This window comes from Brachyhypopomus gauderio, unplaced genomic scaffold, assembly GCF_052324685.1.
Source record: "Brachyhypopomus gauderio isolate BG-103 unplaced genomic scaffold, BGAUD_0.2 sc373, whole genome shotgun sequence".
In the NCBI taxonomy this organism is placed as follows: Eukaryota; Metazoa; Chordata; class Actinopteri; order Gymnotiformes; family Hypopomidae; genus Brachyhypopomus; species Brachyhypopomus gauderio.
Window position 1 is genome coordinate 3,039 of NW_027507194.1, and position 19,462 is coordinate 22,500.

Here is a 19,462-nt window from a genome sequence, read left to right on the forward strand (position 1 = left end):
GATTTGGGTGGGGGTGCCTGGGGGTCGGGTGGGATTTGTGCAGGCCAGATAAAGAAGGTAGTGAAATGGAGTATTATGGATAGTGTGGTTCTTGACATTGTTAAAGAACCTTGTCCTTCTGAGAGACTCAATTCTGTATGTTGTTATTTAAAGTGATAGAAACATCTTTCATCGCTGAAGCGTCCATGAACGCTATGACATCACTGATCACATTGTTCTTGGGCATTTCAGCATCATGGTTGTTGGATCATATGGTTATAAACAAAGCCTACACTGTGTGTGTGTGTGTGTGTGTGTGTGGGTGTGTGTGTGTGTGTGTGTGGGTGTGTGTGTGTGCACGTGTGTGTGTGTGCGTGTGTATGTGTGTGTTTTATGTTCTTTTCTAAAAACACAGCCTTCAGGAGTGTAGGACTACATCAATATTACAACATGCAACCAAGGCCAGATAGAGCAACAGATGAAATATTGATCATATCACCTCTCTCAACTCTCCTTCTGTTCTGGGTCCCTCTCGGAGGTCTTCTCCTTCCTGAAAATACACCTATGAGCACCTTCACCTTGGTGTAAACTGGTATGATCCAGTATGAACCTGTATGATCCAGTCTAGATGCTCCTCACTGAAGCAACAGGAGTACAGAAAACATCTTAAGTAGAAATTACAGCAGTGTAAATACACGTATAATGGACTGACCTACTCATATATTTTAGGCCTATTTCCAAGTGACAAAAACTGTATTATGTTGACATTTTGTTGATAACAAGGAGAATATGTGTGTAACCATATACCTAGAGATATAGATAGAAGTCAACCAACAATTTTTAGAAAATTGTAAAATATAGTATTTTAGTAAAAATCAAAGCAATTGACAAAATTTAAGGGTTGCGGCATTCCTCAGTATTTTTTTTTATTCAGGAGAAAACCAAACCTAAACGTCAGAGGCCCGTTATTCATTGACACACTACTGACACCTAGAGTCTCCCAAACACGTTACACGTCGGGATTCCTTGTAAGACGCATTCCTAAAATAATACGTTTTGATCCGCAGAGACATTTATGTTTTTTCTCTAATAATTTGTACTATGTACACATGGACGTTAGTTTGGACGAATGTGCCAGTCTTCCTATGTAGATTTAATCTCTACAGAGCTGATTGTAGGTTCGTTTCTGCCCTAATAGGATCACACGGCGGTGGTTGTGTTGAAAAACTAAATCTTTGAACACTAAATGTTTGGCTGGACTGAAAGATGTGGAGAGACAACGACTTGATCCGGACATAGAGCTGCTGAAGCCACAACTGAACCAGGTGAATCATACTAGTCTGTAAGCTGTTAAAATAACCTGTCTGTCCTCTTGTTTTTAGCTAGCTAGCTTGTTCCTGGCTACCGGTAGGTTCGTTATCCAACACCCGAGTAACCGCGCTGCAGCAGCGGGAACGTGAGACAGTGAGGAGACCGTTATGAGACAGTGAGGAGACAGTTGGGAGACAGTTATGAGACAGTGAGGAGACAGTTATGAGACAGTGAGGAGACATTTGGGAGACAGTTATGAGACAGTGAGGAGACAGTTATGAGACAGTGAGGAGACAGTTGGGAGACAGTTATGAGACAGTGAGGAGACAGTTATGAGACAGTGAGGAGACAGTTGGGAGACAGTTATGAGACAGTGAGGAGACAGTGAGGAGACAGTTAGGAGACAATGAGGAGACAGTTAGGAGACCGTTATGAGACAGTGAGGAGACAGTTGGGAGACAGTTATGAGACAGTGAGGAGACAGTTGGGAGACAGTTATGAGACAGTGAGGAGACAGTGAGGAGACAGTTATGAGACAGTGAGGAGACAGTTGGGAGACAGTTATGAGACAGTGAGGAGACAGTGAGGAGACAGTTGGGAGACAGTTATGAGACAGTGAGGAGACAGTTAGGAGACAGTTAGGAGACAGTGAGGAGACAGTTAGGAGACAGTTAGGAGGGTTTATTTAGCTGCCAAACATCACACGATCTTCTTAAACCAGCTTGGTGTGAAAATGAACCAGGAGCTGATCGGGCGTAGAGAATGGAGCCGCCGTTGGGGGGTTGTAGCAGCTCTCCACCGGGCTATACCGCCACCATCTCCACCGGCCCTGCGCCGACACACCTGTCCCTGCTTCCCCACACCGCGATGGGTCCTTCAGGAGTGCCTGTCCATACAGTCAAGCTGGTCCCCCCACAGCAGCCCGCGTCCAGGGACCCGCAGCCCGCGTCCAGGGACCCGCAGCCCCGCTGCGATGGTGCGTGTGGGGCTTATTTCACTCATGACTGCAGGTTCTGCTCTGACTGTAATAGTGCTGTAGTCGCGCTGATCTGAGGCCTCTATGAACTGTGCAGTTGGTAATCCAAGTGGCCTTAATTACTTACTGGTTATTTTTCATTTGTGTGCTGTGTTACTGTCACAGGTGTAGTATCACTTGTAAGAGACGTCAGAAATTCAATGGAGATGCCACAACAGCCAATCGGCTCACAGCAGGTGAGTGCTGTATTACACCTGTACAGTAGTGGCTTTTGTCTGAAATTATTTACTTGCTGCAACTGTGCTATGACTATATTACTCTCTCTCCCTCAATCTCTCCCTGCCCATTCTCTCTCTCTCTTTCTCTCTCTCTCTCTCTCTCTCTCTCTCTATTCAGGCCAGTCAGGTTTCCAGTCCAAAGTCAGAATCTCGTTATGGCCTGAACCCCCAGCAGTTACCAAGTGTCGTATGTCTCTTGTTTACTACACCCTCATTATTCAGTTCAGACACAATCACCTTCATCACTTTTGCCAAAAAGAGTTGAACCACACAACAGCAGCTGGCCCTAGTCAGATATCCTTTAAACTGTGTTGAAGTTGTGAGGGAAATTACACCATTTTGCTAATGTCATTTAAGATTACAAAAGAACATTATGATTTAGTACATGCAGAGTTGTATAGTAACGAAGTAGAACTACTTCACTACTGTACTTAAGTAAGGTCGTGCACCTCTCGATTTCTGTGCATGCGAAGTTACAAGGTGGAATTCATGCACTTGTACGCCACTTTGAAGGTCCATTTTCAGTATTTTCCAGCACCTTCAGCTTAATTTATATATTTATACAAATACACATATACTCGAAATTATTCCAAATAATTTGTTTTCTATCTCATTAAAAGAGATGGTACCATGTTTGGTAACAGCAGAAGAGCAGCATAAGTGCTGCATAATAAGCTTGTTGGTGTTTTAATGTACATATATTGGCACCTTCCACACCTTCAACATCGAGTGATCGTGGTGGTGAGGGTGAGGAAGGAGACCACCCTGGCCCTACCTAGAGACAGTGTTTGAGGAAGGAGACCACCCTGGCCCTACCTAGAGACAGTGTTTGCGGGAGGAGACCGCCCTGGCCCTACCTACAGACAGTGTTTGAGGAAGGAGACCACCCTGGCCCTACCTAGAGACAGTGTTTGCGTTTGCTGGAGTAAGTAAATTCCTATAGGATGAAGTGCCATCTCTGCCTCCCTAAAGAGGGTGAAATATTGGCCTTCAAAAATTCACCTTCGAACTTGAAGAAACACATCAATGTAAGTTATAAATATAATGCACAGAAGACACACCAGCTTAAGCTAGTAAGCGCTAGTTAGGTTAGATATCTTAGCTAACTAACCTAATTATGTTTATGACGTGCTGCAGTTTTCACTTAACATTAGCTGGCAATCATAAAGGCGATGTCATGCTGAGTTGTGTTTTTTAGCAACAGTAAGCCGTGTTTTTTTGTGCTGACTAATCATGTGCTCATTTTTATAGTGTAGTGTTTTTATAGGGTAAGGGCATTTATTGAGGGTAAACGCAGGGCAGTAGGCTCACCCTTAGAATCCTATGGACGGATTTTACGTCCAAAATACACCTCGCTAAATTAAGGCGAACCTGTACTTTTGCGTCAAACCTACGACGTAGCGGGACATAGGCTATCTGTTTTTTGTGTACGAAGTGTTAAGCCCAGTTTTTTAAGTTGCTACTTGTTTGTACATACATAACACTTGTATTTGTGGTCTTTGACATCTTTGATTTGTAAGTGATATATAAAAACAATTGATAATCAAACTTTGACGGCTTTCTTTAATTAATTCAAAACACAATACTTGTACTTTTTACTTTCAGTACTTGAGTAATAAATTTTAGAATATACTACTTGCAATACTTAAGTACAAAAAATGCTGAATACTTCTGTACTTCTACTTAAGTAAAGTTTTTAAAGAACACTTCAACTTCTATCCATCCATCCATTATCTGAACCACTTAATCCCGCCAGTCGGGGTCACGGGCGGGCTAGAGCCAATCCCAGCAACTCCGGGCGAAGGCAGGGTACACCACGGGCAGGTCGCCAGTCCACCGCATGGACACACACACGCACCTACGGGCAATTTAGAGTGACCAACCAACCTACCATGCATGTCTTTGGACTGTGGGAGGAAACCGGAGTACCGGAAACCCACACAGGCACAGGGAGAACATGCAAACTCCACACAGAGCAGCCCAGAACGAGAATCGAACCCAGACCGCCTTGCTGTGAGGCGACAGCGCCAACCACCACACCACCATGCCGCCCACTTCAACTTCTACTCAAGTCAATTTTTTGATAGAGTACTTGTACTTTTACTCAAGTATGGGCCTCTAGTACTTTATACAACACTGAGTACATGTCCTTCTGATTAGCAAGGACGTGTTATTTAGTGATTCTGTATGTATCATGTGTGTATTGTAACCTGCATCAGAGGAATGTGCAGTCTCTTCCGCTAAAAACAGAAAAGATCCATATTAGGAGGAATACACATGTGAGACGAACGTCTACTGTGCATTCTCCCCCCTCAGTTTCCCAGTGTGCCCAAATGTACTGTAAACATGTAATAACAAAGGAATAAAGGAGATTGGACTGCCCTCTCTCCTCAGAGTTCTTGTTTAGAAGAGACTCTCATGCTTTTTTTACTTTTGTAATAAAACCCTCTTTTAACCACGTCTGAGTTACCTGTCTCTTTTTTGCATGTCTCTTGTTTGCTGTAGGTGCGCGTGATGAATGAGGACCGAGCTCAGTGGGAGGAGAAAGTATTTATATCAGGTCCACGTGTGTCGGTGCCCCCTCTCTCCACCACACCCTGCACGATGGAGGACGGAGGTACAGCAGGACTGCACACCCCCAGAACACATGAACATGGGAAATCATTTGTACTAGGGGTTGCATGATATATTTAGAACAAAACCTTATCGTGATGATATTGCTACATTGCGGTGTGCTTTGGAGTATACTAAAAACACATTGAATTGATGTGATATGATTCAAGATTGGTCTGAGCTGTTTTACTAACATTTCAAATCCTCGATGAATTGTGTGAATGCTGAGAACTTAATATGTAAGTTTGGTCAGGATGGTCATGGCACATGAGACGAAATGTGATGAGTCCCAGAGGCTGACCAGTTACTTTTAGAATACTGTGAACAATATTCTTGCACATCATACAGCACCACCCTCATGTGCTGGACACCCCTAGCTGCACTAATCAATCAATCAATCAAATTTTATTTATATAGCGCTTTTTACAACAGTTGTTGTCACAAAGCAGCTTTACAAGTGCCGAGTCCTAGCCCCCAGTGAGCAAGCCAAAGGCGACAGTGGCAAGGAAAAACTCCCTAGTTTTTGCATGAGGAAGAAACCTTGAGAGGAACCAAGACTCAGGGGGGGAGCCCATCCTCCTCTGGCCGACACCGGTCACCATGACAACAACAACAATATAGACAGAATGTAGACAGAATGTAAAAGATGCAATAATGTCCATTTAGACCGAAAAAGATGTAATAATGTCCATCATGGTGTAGGCATCCGGTTAGGCAGGAGGTGGCCGGCCAGGATGGATCGCTTGTCTCTCCTCATCTCATTATACCTCAAGCAGGCGGGCAGCCATGTGGAGAAATGAAACAGGGAAAATTAGCTCTGTATGAGGACATATACAGGACAGGTAAAATTATAAACATTTCTGGAGTGTGGCAGCAACTCCGGCACTAAGTTAAATTATTACAGCCTAGCTAAAAAGGCAGAACCAGAAGGTAACATAGGCTTGGGGGCATTCTGAGACAATGGCATCCGTCCACTGCACTGTCAACAAACTTGAGTGACCACGAGCAGTGACAGGATGACAGCACCAGCACCCCAGTCTACCATAAAACCCTTCGTCTATGAACCCCTGGATCTGTACCTTTATCTAAGGGGGATATTAATTATCAAACGCTAGACTAAATAAGTGGGTTTTCAACCTAGATTTAAAGATTGTGACTGTGTCAGAGTCCCGGACACATTTAGGAAGATTATTCCAAAGCTGGGGGGCCTTATAAGAAAAGGCTCTTCCCCCTGCTGTTACCTTGTTAATTTGTGGAACTAATAACAGACCAGCACCCTGTGATCTTAGTTGACGTGGGGGTTCATAGTAGGAAATAAGTTCCTGGAGGTATTCAGGAGCAAGCCCGTGTAGTGCTTTATATGCTAATAATAGAATTTTAAAATCAATACGAAATTTAACTGGGAGCCAATGCAGGGCTGATAGGACTGGTCTAATATGCTGAAATTTTCTAGTTCTGGTCAGAACTCTAGCTGCGGCATTTTGAACTACTTGAAGTTTATTTAGATTCCTATTTGAACATCCTGACAGTAGTGAATTGCAGTAGTCTAGTCTAGAGCTAACAAAGGCGTGCACCAATTTTTCTGCATCATCCTGTGATAATGCATTTCTTAATTTGGCAATGTTGCGGAGATGTAGAAAAGCTATCCTAGTAGTATTATCTATATATTTATCAAATGATAGGTCAGAGTCGAGTATGACGCCTAGGTTTTTGGCTACTGTGCCAGGTGTAATGGGATAGTCTGCAAGATTAAGCATTAAATTTGGAATTTTCTGTCTTGCGGCCTTAGGGCCCACAAGGAGAACTTCTGTTTTGTCCTCATTTAATTGTAGGAAGTTTAGAGACATCCAGCACTTAATATCTCTTACACAGGCCTCAATTTTTCCTAAACTGAGTTTGTCATCGGGTTTGGCTGATATGTAAAGTTGAGTGTCATCCGCATAGCAGTGAAAATTGACACCATGTTTGTTTATAACTGTGCCCAATGGTAGCATATATAATGTAAATAATAGTGGTCCTAAGATGGAGCCTTGCGGGACCCCATATTTAACCATTGTACGTTTGGATGAAATATTATTGAGCTCTACAAACTGATAGCGATTTGTTAAGTAAGACTGAAACCATGAAAGGGCTGTGCCTGAGACTCCAACCCAGCGTTCTAACCTTTCTAGCAAGATCCTATGATCAATTGTGTCGAAAGCTGCACTAAGATCAAGAAGCACTAACAGTGATACATAGCCTTGATCTGATGCAAGGAGGAGATCATTTGTTACTTTAACTAATGCTGTTTCAGTACTGTGATGGGGCCTAAAACCAGATTGGAACTTTTCAAATGTGTTATTCCTATGCAGATATAGGCATAATTGCTGGGCAACAGCTTTTTCTATGATCTTAGATATAAATGATGTGTTTGAAATGGGTCTATAATTAGATAGCACAGTCGGATCAAGATTTGGTTTCTTGATCAGAGGTTTGATAATTGCTAATTTACATGATTTGGGCATGTGACCTATTGTAATGGATGAGTTAACTATAGTTAGAAGAGGTTCAGTTACAGCTGGTAATACCTCTTTTAATAACTTTGAGGGAACTGAGTCTAATGTGCAGGTAGTACAATTTAAGGAAGAAATTATTTTCTCTAATTCTGATTTTGGGAGTGGATGAAAAGCATCAAGTTTTTCTCCCGGTATGTAATTTAAATCAATATCAACCAAACCAGATGACATACCAGTTGTATTGCTAATAAAGGGTTTTATATTTTGTCTAATATTCTCTATTTTATTATCAAAGAAATCTATAAATACATTACTAGTGAGGTTTACTGGAATCTGAGGTTCTGTGCCTGCTTGATTTTTTGTAAGTTTAGAAATAGTATTAAAAAGAAATCTAGGATTGTTTTTATTTTTCTCTATCAGTGAGGCTAAGTATGCTGAGCGTGCTTTAGTGAGTGCCCGTTTGTAGTCAATAATGCTATCCTTCCAGGCACAGTGGAATACTTCCAATTTAGTGGATCGCCATTTCCGCTCTAATTTACGTGCTATTTGTTTTAAGTTTCTAGTTTGGTCGGTGTACCATGGGGCGAGCTTTTTGGATCTAGCTTTTTTATATTTTAGTGGAGCTACTATATCTAGAGCTGATCTGCAGGTATTCTCTAAGTAGTCGGTTAGACTATCTAACTCTCCTGGATCGGATGGCGAGTGGGCTAAAGCAGTTAAGTCAGGGAGGGTTTCAATAAACTGTGTTGCTGTTGATGAATTTATTGAGCGCTTTATACACTGCCGAGGAGACGGGCGGGTATTTATGTTAAGGTGAAAATCGAATTTTACTAAATAATGATCGGAGATTGCTACGGTTTGCGGGAGTATGTTTATATTATCTACGTCGATACCCAGCGTTAATATTAGATCTAGGGTATGATTTCGATAATGTGTAGGTCCTACTACGTTTTGTTTAATGCCGACAGAGTTCAATATAGAAGTAAAAGCCCTTGTAAGTGGATCCTCCGCATTATCAAAGTGTATGTTAAAGTCTCCTACCATTATTATTTTGTCACTACATACTGCTAAATTTGCTGCAAAATCGGTGAAATCGTTTAAGAAATCTGAGTAAGGCCCTGGTGGTCTGTATACATTAGTTAGGGAGAATGTACTTTTATTTTCAGATGGACTAATTACATTAATAGACAGCATCTCAAATGAGTTTGAGATATCTAAGTATTTCTGATGAATTTCTAAACAATCACGATAGATTATACATATTCCACCTCCTCTGCCTGACAGTCTAGGTCTATGTATATAACTATATCCCACAGGAGTGGCTTCGTTCAGAGTTAAATAATCACCAGATTGAACCCATGTTTCAGTTAGACAAAGAATATCAATTTTCTGGTCTGTTATAAGTTCATTTACAAAAACTGCTTTTGAGTTGAGCGATCGAATATTGATTAATCCAATTTTCAGATCGGTCATATAGGTTGTAATAATTTGATGTGAAGTCTGAATATTAGTTAAAAACTTCGGGCGGACTATTTTCTTATGATTTAGTTTAACCCGGGGCACAGACACAGTCTCAATCCTAAGGGAACTTGGTGACGCCTCTAAGCAGCTCGCAGACAGGTTTAGCCCGTTAGTCTGCGGCCTGGTCGCGACCCTGGACAGTCAGCAGCTCCTAGTGCTACTCTGCCGACTAGCTAACAGGCTATGGGCTATGCTGCAAGATAACAGGGCAGCGCCATCCCGGGTGGGGTGGACACCGTCCCTGCCTAAAAGACCAGGCTTGCCCTCGAACTCTTCCCAATTATTAATAAAGCCCACTTGATTTTCTGAACACCACTTGGACATCCAGCGATTTAGCGACGTGAGCCTGCTGTACTGCTCATCACCGCGCCGCATTGGGATGGGGCCAGAGCAGATTACGGCATCGGACATCGTCTGGGCTAATTTAACCACCTCTTTAACATTAGCCTTAGTCACCTCTGACTGCCGCAGACGTATATCGTTGGCCCCTACATGTATAACTATCCTAGAGAATCGTTTATGGGCTAACAATCTAAGGTTGCCACTAATGTCCGGCGCTCTGGCTCCCGGTAAACAGCTGACTGTAACCGCTGGAGCCCCTACAGGAATAGCGACTTTCACGTGTCGGACTATAGAGTCTCCTATCACCAGAGTCTCCTCAGCGGGTGTAACACTGAGCGGGGCAAACCTGTTGGACACGTGAACCGGTGAGTGGTGCTCTGGTGGGCTAGCGCTGGCGTTAGCGGTAGCTGCAGCCCTCGCTCTCCGACTACGCCGCCGAGACGTCACCCATTCGCCCCGCTGTGAGGGCTCTATCGCCGGAGTCGCGGAGGCGCTAGTTCTCCCTGGCGCGTCCACAGCTACTACTGACCCTGTCCCTGTCTCTCTATCCCTCAATAATGAGTGGACGCGTCGCTCTAAGCTTTCCACTTTCGCCACAAGAGAAGTAACTAACTGGCACCTCTCACAAATACTATCACTATTACTATCAGTGGCGAAAGGGTCTAGACTAAACATGCCACACTCCGAACACGGGAACAAACCAACACCAGCCATGAATAAATCAAAACACTTACCGTGTCTAGCCGATATATAAACTTACGCTAGCTGATTTGTGAAGGCAGAAAGTTGGTCAGCGGCCGGAATAAAACCTGTAAAATTTATCTAGGAATGCAAAAGGTAAAGATTAGCACGTAAATAGATTATTATACTTTAGAAAACAATTTCAAAATTCGCTCCGCAACAGCGTCGGTCGGCAGGAAGCAGCGTCGGCAGGAAGCAGGAAGTAGTGTGTGTGTACCACAATAGTAACACTACAGTAATCACTCACATCATTTATTATGTTGGCTTGCGAAGCAGCCAACATACTGTTCTCCCTATTCTTCTTTTTCTTATTATTATTATTCTATTCCACTTTTCGGTAACTTTCACAGGTCGCAGTTTTTGAGCTAGAACCTTGAAAATTGGCAGGATCACAGATCCCATATGGAAGAAGTGTGCTTGTGCTTTTGGGACATGTCGGACATACGGTGTCCTCAGGACAAGTCCTCAAAGTTGACTTTTTCCCATAGAGAATGAATGGCGGAATGTTCAGAAATGTCCCCAGTTAGTGTGCTGTCATGAAAAATCTCCTGGATAAACAGCTGTAAATTCCTTCCACTTTCATCTAGAAGCTCCATTTAAATTTTAAATGAGAGAGATATTTGTCCTTTCTGGCACGCCAAAATATCTAATCATTTTATCAATTACTTTTAGAGTTATGAGCATTTGTTTGGCACTAGACACAGAAAACTGCCCCATTAACTCCCATGTTAATTTCTCAAAATCAGAACTGTCTTTTTCACAATTTGCCTCTGTGTTTAACTTGTCATAAATCAGACAATATTAGGTCAAACATCACATAAATTACACCAAAATGATCAGCCAAGGGTCCTCTCTCATACAATATCTTCGGTTAAGCGATACGTTAAATAGAGCCCGAAGTACGACCGTTTGTTCGGAGGGTGCAAATCACATTAAACAAGGCGTCTACAGTGGCAGAGACCGTGTTTCAGTTAAGGAATTTTTCACAATTTGCCTGTTTTTAACTTGTCATAAATCAGACAATATTGGGTCAAACAACACACAAATTACACCAAAATGATCAGCCAGGGGTCCTCTCTCATACAATATCTTCGGTTAAGCGATAAGTTAAATAGGGCCAGAACTACGACCGTTTGTTTGGAGGGTGCAAATCACATTAAACGAGGCTCCTCCACTCAAAGTGGTGTCAGTTATGTTGAATGTGTCTCCCCCTCCCCCCACACACGCACACACACACACACACATGCATCTCTCTCATACCCACTCCACACAGTCAAACACATATACACCACACACACACACACAGATGGAGCAGAGGAACAGATGGGGAAGATGGAGCAGAGGGGCAGATGGGGCAGGTAGAGCAGCAGGGCAGGTAGAGCAGCGGGGCAGATGGAGCAGACGGGCAGATGGGGCAGATAAAGCAGATGGGGCAGAAGGGCAGATGGATCAGAGGGGCAGATGGGGCAGATAGAGCAGATGGAGCACACACGCACGGAACCTCTTCTCTCCCTCAGTCCCTGCAGCAGTATTAACTGTATAACTGAACAACCACTCAATTTTAACTAACCCACAACCAGTTACCCCTCAACAGTAATTGCCCCACCACAGGTAAATACCCCCTCAACAAAACATTCCACATCTAAACAAGCTTTTAACAGGAACTACACAGTAATCTTTATACCCATCAACAACAATAACCCCAACAGGTCAATAACCCCTCAATATCAACTACCCCACAGCCAATTACCCCTCAGCAGTAATTGCCCCAAAAAGCTATATTACCTATTAACCGCAACAACACCATTAAATTAATAGCCTTCAACAATATCAAATACATCTGCATTAACTACCCCAATGGCAATAGCCCCTCAACAGTAATTGCCCCACCACAGGTAATTGCCCCTCAACAACAAATACAACATCTAAACAAGCTTTTAACAGGAACTACACAGAAATCTTTAAAGCTATCAACAACAATAACCCCAACAGGTCAATAACCCCTCAATGTCAACTACCCCACACCCAATTACCCCTCAACAGTTATTGCCCCACCACAGGTAAATACCCCCTCAACAAAACATTCCACATCTAAACAAGCTTTTAACAGGAGCTACACAGTAATCTTAATAGCCATCAACAACAATAACCCCAACAGGTCAATAACCCCTCAATGTCAACTACCCCACAGCCAATTACCCCTCAGCAGTAATTACCCCAAACACCTAAACTACTCCTTAACCGCAACATAATCTAACAATGATAACATTAAAACAACCTTTAACATTAGGCCATCAACATTCAAAACAGCGTTTCGACTGCTTTGCAAGCCAACATAAAGTTTGTTCACAAACTTTGCCTATCTAGTTTGAATCTGTTATTACTTTCTACTGTTATTGTGTGTGTGACCGCTGCTGTCAGCATTACCTATATGAGGATGGTGTTCCCTTCTGTGACTCCCTACATTACACCTGAGGGAGTTTCCTTTACCAGTACCACTCTTGCTCAATAGGGGTCTAGACGTGGTTTTGAGATTATTGATAAATGTGCTATACAAATATATTTAAATTGAATTGAGAGCTCATTCGCATACCACGGGCTTTAGTCTAGAAATCAGTATTGCTTAACAAATTACATATTGTACAACCCTATGATATTCACGTTATTGTATTTTGCACTGACACTAAAATGGCCTTTTGCACCGTCTCTTCTAAACCTCATGGGGTGATTCATTGTTGTTTTGTGTGCGTAGGTAGTGCCACAGCGAGGTTTATCCGCTGCACCTGCTACTGTTTCCCTGCTGAAGCCCAGTCTGCACAGCAGAGCCATGTGCCACTGGCCGCTGTCGTCTGTCCTCTGGCCCGACAGGAGAGCGGAGAGGCACGTGTGCAGTGGGACGTCGGGCCGCACCCTTTACACACATCTGTAGAAACATCAGCATATCCGATAGATTCACTATTTCAGAATATTTCACTGCCCCTAAGACTAACCTGCCCAAACAAACACCAGTGTTAAGAATGTTAAGACAAATGTTAAAACAAGCCAAACATACAGATTCTGATACAAAAATACAGCACATTTGCTCGTGGATGGAGAGGGGAATATTGCAATGTTGAGATGTGTGCTTGACCCCCTGACCCCCTGACCCTCTGACCTCTGTCACAGAGGGGAGGTCCCACCCTGCATCTTCTCCACACATTTAAAACATGATTTGCTCATGTAAAGAATCAAGTCATCTGACTGTCTTGAAAATTTGGGTACAAAAAATAAACGTACTAATTAAGTTATCAGAACAATAACCTGTTTTACATTTCGCTGATATACTATTTATAAGTCAGTTTTTAAAAGCGTCTAGGTTAGTGGATTTTTCAATTTAAAAAAGAAACGTACCGCTACTCTGCAGCTGAGCCTTCTGTATTCGTGTGTTGTTCCACGGCCCCTGGACTGGTGTGTGAGAGTGTGTGTTGTTGTTCCACGGCCCCTGGACTGGTGTGTGAGAGTGTGTGTTGTTGTTCCACGGCCCCTGGACTGGTGTGTGAGAGTGTGTGTTGTTGTTCCACGGCCCCTGGACTGGTCTGTGAGAGTGTGTGTTGTTGATCCACGGCCCCTGGACTGGTGTGTGAGAGTGTGTGTTTGTCTGCAGCGTCAGGTGCCATTGTGTGAGGCGGGCGAGTGTGTGACAGGCTGCAGGACGTGCGGGGCCTTCATGTGTCCTGCTATGAGCTGGCAGGACTGTGGCCAGCGCTTCTACTGCCCCTTCTGCGGCGAGCTCACAGAAGGTCATCTCCACCAGCTCCACCCACACCAACCACACCACTTACACCACCCACACCACACCACCTACACCACCTACACCACCCACACCACTTACACCACCCACACCACACCACCTACATCACCTACACCACCCACACCACTTACACCACCCACACCACACCACCTACACCACCTACTACCACACCACCTACACCAACCACACCACCTACATCACCCACACCACACCACCTACATCACCTACACTACCTACACCACCCACACCACCTACACCACCCACACCACACCACCTACATCACCCACACCACCTACACTACCTACACCACCCACACCACACCACCTACATCACCTACACCACCCACACCACACCACCTACATCACCCACACTACCTACACCACCCACCCCACACCACCTACACCACACCACCTACACCAACCACACCACACCACCTACATCACCCACACCACCTACACTACCTACACCACCCACCCCACACCACCTACACCACCCACACCACACCACCTACATCACCCACACCACCTACACTACCTACACCACCCACCCCACACCACTTACACCACACCACCTACACCAACCACACCACCTACATCACCCACACCACACCACCTACATCACCCACACCACCTACACTACCTACACCACCCACCCCACACCACCTACACCACCCACACCACACCACCTACACCAACCACACCACCTACATCACCCACACCACCTACACTACCTACACCACCCACACCACACCACACCACCTACACCAGCCACACTACCTACACCACCTACACCAGCCACACCACCTACATCACCCACACCACCTACATCACCTACACCAGCCACACTACCTACACCACCTATACCACCCACACCACCTACACCACCCACACCATCTACACCACCTACACCAACCACACCACCTATACCACCCACACCACCCACACTACCTACACCACCCGCACCTCCTACACCACCCACACTACCTACACCAACCACACCACCTACACCACCTACACCAGCCACACTACCTACACCAACCACACCACCTACACCACCTACACCAGCCACACCACCTACACCACCCACACCAAACACATGTTGGCTACTTCCTCATTCTTATACTGCAATGTTTTTGTGGTTAAATTTGGTCTTTTTAATGATCTTTGTTCTCTCTGTCTCATGTAATCTATTCTATCCATCTCTCTCTCTCTCTCTCTCTCTCTCTCTCTCTCTCTCTCTCTTTCTGTTTCCCCCCCGTCTGGTACTCTGGGACTCTCTGTTTCAGTACCATGGCAGTCATACCAGCCCACTAACAAAGGGAGGAGAGTGGACTGGGAGAAGCGTCCAGAACTCAGTCTGGGCTCATATGAAGTGCTGGAAACACAGAAGGTAAAGGGGTTCATAACGTCATGGACGTGGTTTCTGTCACGGTGCCCAGGGTGCTGGACAGGGTTGGTGTATCTGTAAGTATTTGTGTTTGTCATATTGTGTGGGATTGTGGTCCTGCATGTGTTTGTGACTGTATGTGATGTAACTGATGACGTCTGTGTGTATTTGGTCAAGGGAGCAGCGGCCGTGTTGGTACTGGCACTTGATGTTAGTGTTGGTGCAATAAGTTCAGGACAGTTGGACTCCATCTGTCAACAGCTGTGTTCTCTCCTGGTGTCTCTGGAAGGGTATGATGGGAAAAGAGTCTCACATGTACCACCTCCCACACACACACACACACACGTGTATGCACACATACACACAAGCACGCAAACACACACACACACATATGCGCACACACACACGCACCCACGCATGTCTTGTGACCTGAAAAGTGATTTGATTTTTATCTTGTTTTGTGGGAGGAAGTTCTGACAGGTCAGATCTGCAAGTGGCTTTGATGACGTATGACAGTAGGATCCATGTCTACGATCTCAGCCCGAGTTTGTCACGCCCCCATATGATGATCCTCACAGACACGGATGAGCTGGAACTTCCTGTGAGGAAAGGGATCTTGGTGCCACTCCAACACTGCAGACAGACTGTAGAGAGGTACCAGCTCAGTGGAACGAAACAGTAGACAGTCGTGTTTATATTCACAGGCTGTGACTAAGAGTTGAACTTCTTTCTTTTTTGTAGCATTCTACAGCAAATCCCACTATTTAAGGCTGAAAGTCAGGGGAGTTTAGGCTCACAAGATCTTCCTGTGTTAGCTGGGCTCAAGATTCTACAGGTATGCTCTCGGTGGGAGCAAACATGTATGACATGTAACGACATATAATGAACACAGACTATGAACAGGTATTTACAGTGAGATAGGATAATAAGATACAGGACAATAAATACGAGAGCCTGAGCTCCGTCCTGACGTGTTGTCCATCGTGGGCTAGATCAGCGTGTCTTCTGTCTCCACAGAGTGCAGGTTGTCCTGGGAAGCTGCTGGTTTTCCATTCTTCTCCTCTTGTGGAGGCCACACACAAGCAAAGCTCCCTGGGCTTCTTCACAGCCAACAAGGTGAAACAAGGATTAATAATAATAATACAAACAGTTAACATTTAAAGAACAGTTTTATGTATTGTGCCCACGCCTTGGTCAGTGGACTGTCCTTATATCTTAGATGTGTTTTTTTCCAGTCGATCTTTCAGGTTCCTGATGCTTCCACCTCATTGGCCAAGGCATGTGTCAATCAAGGCTGCAGTGTGCAGCTTTTTGTATTTTCACAGCAGGATGTAGGAGGGGCTTGGCCTGGACACATCCCCTTTCTGACAGGGGGCAAACTTATCTGCTACAACAGTCTACAGGTACTGCGCACGGAGACACACACACACTGCTCACAGCTCGTTCATATCAACAGATTTCATTACTTCAGTCAGCTCTTCCTTGAGATAAATATTAAACACAATACTATCAATACCAACCACAATGGTATTACCTTTTAGTAAGGTGCTGTGTCGCCCTTGGCTTGCTCACTGGGGGCTAGGACTCGGCACTTGTAAAGCTGCTTTGTGACAGCAACTGTTGTAAAAAGCGCTATATAAATAAAATTTGATTGATTGATTGATTTTAGTCCAATAAAACAATATCATTGAGCACAGTGGTGGGTGTAGAGGTTCTGGGCACTGCAGAGTGGGGTGATTGTTCCCTGATTTTAACTCAACAGCTAATACTTATCATATGGTTCTCTCTCTCTCTCTCTCTCTCTCTCTCTCTCTCTCTCTCACACACACACACACACACACTCTTTCTCTAGTCAGAGGTGGAGAGAGAGCGGTTCTGTGGAGACCTCAGGACTAGTGTTGACACTGAGATGGCGTACAAAGCCCAGTTAAGACTGTTTGTTAGTAAAGGTAAAACAATTCACAGAATTGCAGACTGTGATATATCTAAGATGGGAGGTATGTAATAATATATCTAAGATGTGAGATATGTAATAATATATCTAAGATGGGAGGTATGTAATAATATATCTAAGATGTGAGATATGTAATAATATATCTAAGATGTGAGATATGTAATAATATATCTAAGATGTGAGGTATGTAATAATATATCTAAGATGTGAGGTATGTAATAATATATCTAAGATGTGAGGTATGTAATAATATATCTAAGATGTGAGGTATGTAATATATCTAAGATGTGAGGTATGTATTAATATATCTAAGATGTGAGGTATGTAATAATATATCTAAGATGTGAGGTATGTAATAGTATATCTAAGATGTGAGATATGTAATAATATATCTAAGATGTGAGGTATGTAATAATATATCTAAGATGTGAGGTATGTAATAGTATATCTAAGATGTGAGGTATGTAATAATATATCTAAGATGTGAGATATGTAATAATATATCTAAGATGTGAGGTATGTAATAATATATCTAAGATGTGAGGTATGTAATAATATATCTAAGATGTGAGGTATGTAATAGTATATCTAAGATGTGAGGTATGTAATAGTATATCTAAGATGTGAGGTATGTAATAATATATCTAAGATGTGAGATATGTAATAATATATCTAAGATGTGAGGTATGTAATAATATATCTAAGATGTGAGGTATGTAATAATATATCTAAGATGTGAGATATGTATTAATATATCTAAGATGTGAGGTATGTAATAATATATCTAAGATGTGAGGTATGTAATAATATATCTAAGATGTGAGATATGTAATAATATATCTAAGATGTGAGGTATGTAATAATATATCTAAGATGTGAGGTATGTAATAATATATCTAAGATGTGAGATATGTAATAATATATCTAAGATGTGAGGTATGTAATAATATATCTAAGATGTGAGGTATGTAATAATATATCTAAGATGTGAGATATGTAATAATATATCTAAGATGTGAGGTATGTAATAGTATATCTAAGATGTGAGGTATGTAATAATATATCTAAGATGTGAGGTATGTAATAGTATATCTAAGATGTGAGATATGTAATAATATATCTAAGATGTGAGGTATGTAATAGTATATCTAAGATGTGAGGTATGTAATAATATATCTAAGATGTGAGGTATGTAATAATATATCTAAGACGTGAGGTATGTAATAATATATCTAAGATGTGAGGTATGTATTAATATATCTAAGATGTGAGGTATGTAATAATATATCTAAGATGTGAGGTATGTAATAATATATCTAAGATGTGAGGTATGTAATAATATATCTAAGATGTGAGGTATGTAATAATATATCTAAGATGTGAGGTATGTAATAATATATCTAAGATGTGAGGTATGTAATAATATATCTAAGATGTGAGGTATGTAATAATATATCTAAGATGTGAGATATGTAATAATATATCTAAGATGTGAGGTATGTAATAATATATCTAAGATGTGAGGTATGTAATAATATATCTAAGATGTGAGGTATGTAATAATATGTCTAAGATGTGAGATATGTAATAATATGTCTAAGATGTGAGGTATGTAATAATATATCTAAGATGTGAGGTATGTAATAATATATCTAAGATGTGAGGTATGTAATAATATATCTAAGATGTGAGGTATGTAATAATATATCTAAGATGTGAGGTATGTATTATCTTCTGAAGACGTCAGTGTGGAGGTGGAGCAATAATGTTGGATGGCTTGTCTGACTTTCTTCTCGTAGAACTGTGTGTGTCTGGTTGTTATGGCTCCTTCCTGGCTGGCCCTGATTCCCGCTGTGTTGCCTTGGCAGCGGTTGATTGGCGTGCAACCCTGGCATTTGAATTCACTCACAACAAATGCCTTGATGAGACGAGGGGCGTGGCCATTCAGGTAAAAACGAGAGACATACATCAACCGGCTGGAGGGTTTTTCCCACATGCATGTAAATCACAAACAAGCATGCACACACACACACACACACACACACACACCCTCACACACACACACACACACACACA

The 19,462-nt window shown here is 42.8% G+C and overlaps 1 protein-coding gene across 5 annotated transcripts in view; it reads left to right on the forward strand.

The window, feature by feature from the left end:
* The first annotated feature begins 962 nt into the window (after positions 1-962).
* LOC143505482 (protein transport protein Sec24C-like) overlaps positions 963-19,462 on the forward strand; it is a 21,873-nt gene continuing 3,373 nt past the window's right edge. Inside the window, exons 1-16 of one of the 5 annotated variants that reach the window (XM_076996146.1) lie at positions 963-1,007; positions 1,178-1,304; positions 2,033-2,266; positions 2,432-2,502; positions 2,663-2,731; positions 5,050-5,161; positions 13,009-13,136; positions 13,900-14,035; positions 15,332-15,435; positions 15,610-15,722; positions 15,904-16,086; positions 16,174-16,267; positions 16,450-16,548; positions 16,668-16,835; positions 17,285-17,381; positions 19,186-19,334. In XM_076996146.1, coding sequence (XP_076852261.1) covers positions 2,053-2,266; positions 2,432-2,502; positions 2,663-2,731; positions 5,050-5,161; positions 13,009-13,136; positions 13,900-14,035; positions 15,332-15,435; positions 15,610-15,722; positions 15,904-16,086; positions 16,174-16,267; positions 16,450-16,548; positions 16,668-16,835; positions 17,285-17,381; positions 19,186-19,334 — 1,737 coding nt within the window. In that variant the 5' untranslated portion in view covers positions 963-1,007; positions 1,178-1,304; positions 2,033-2,052. The other 4 variants (XM_076996150.1, XM_076996148.1, XM_076996147.1 and 1 more) reach the window with 4 other exon arrangements.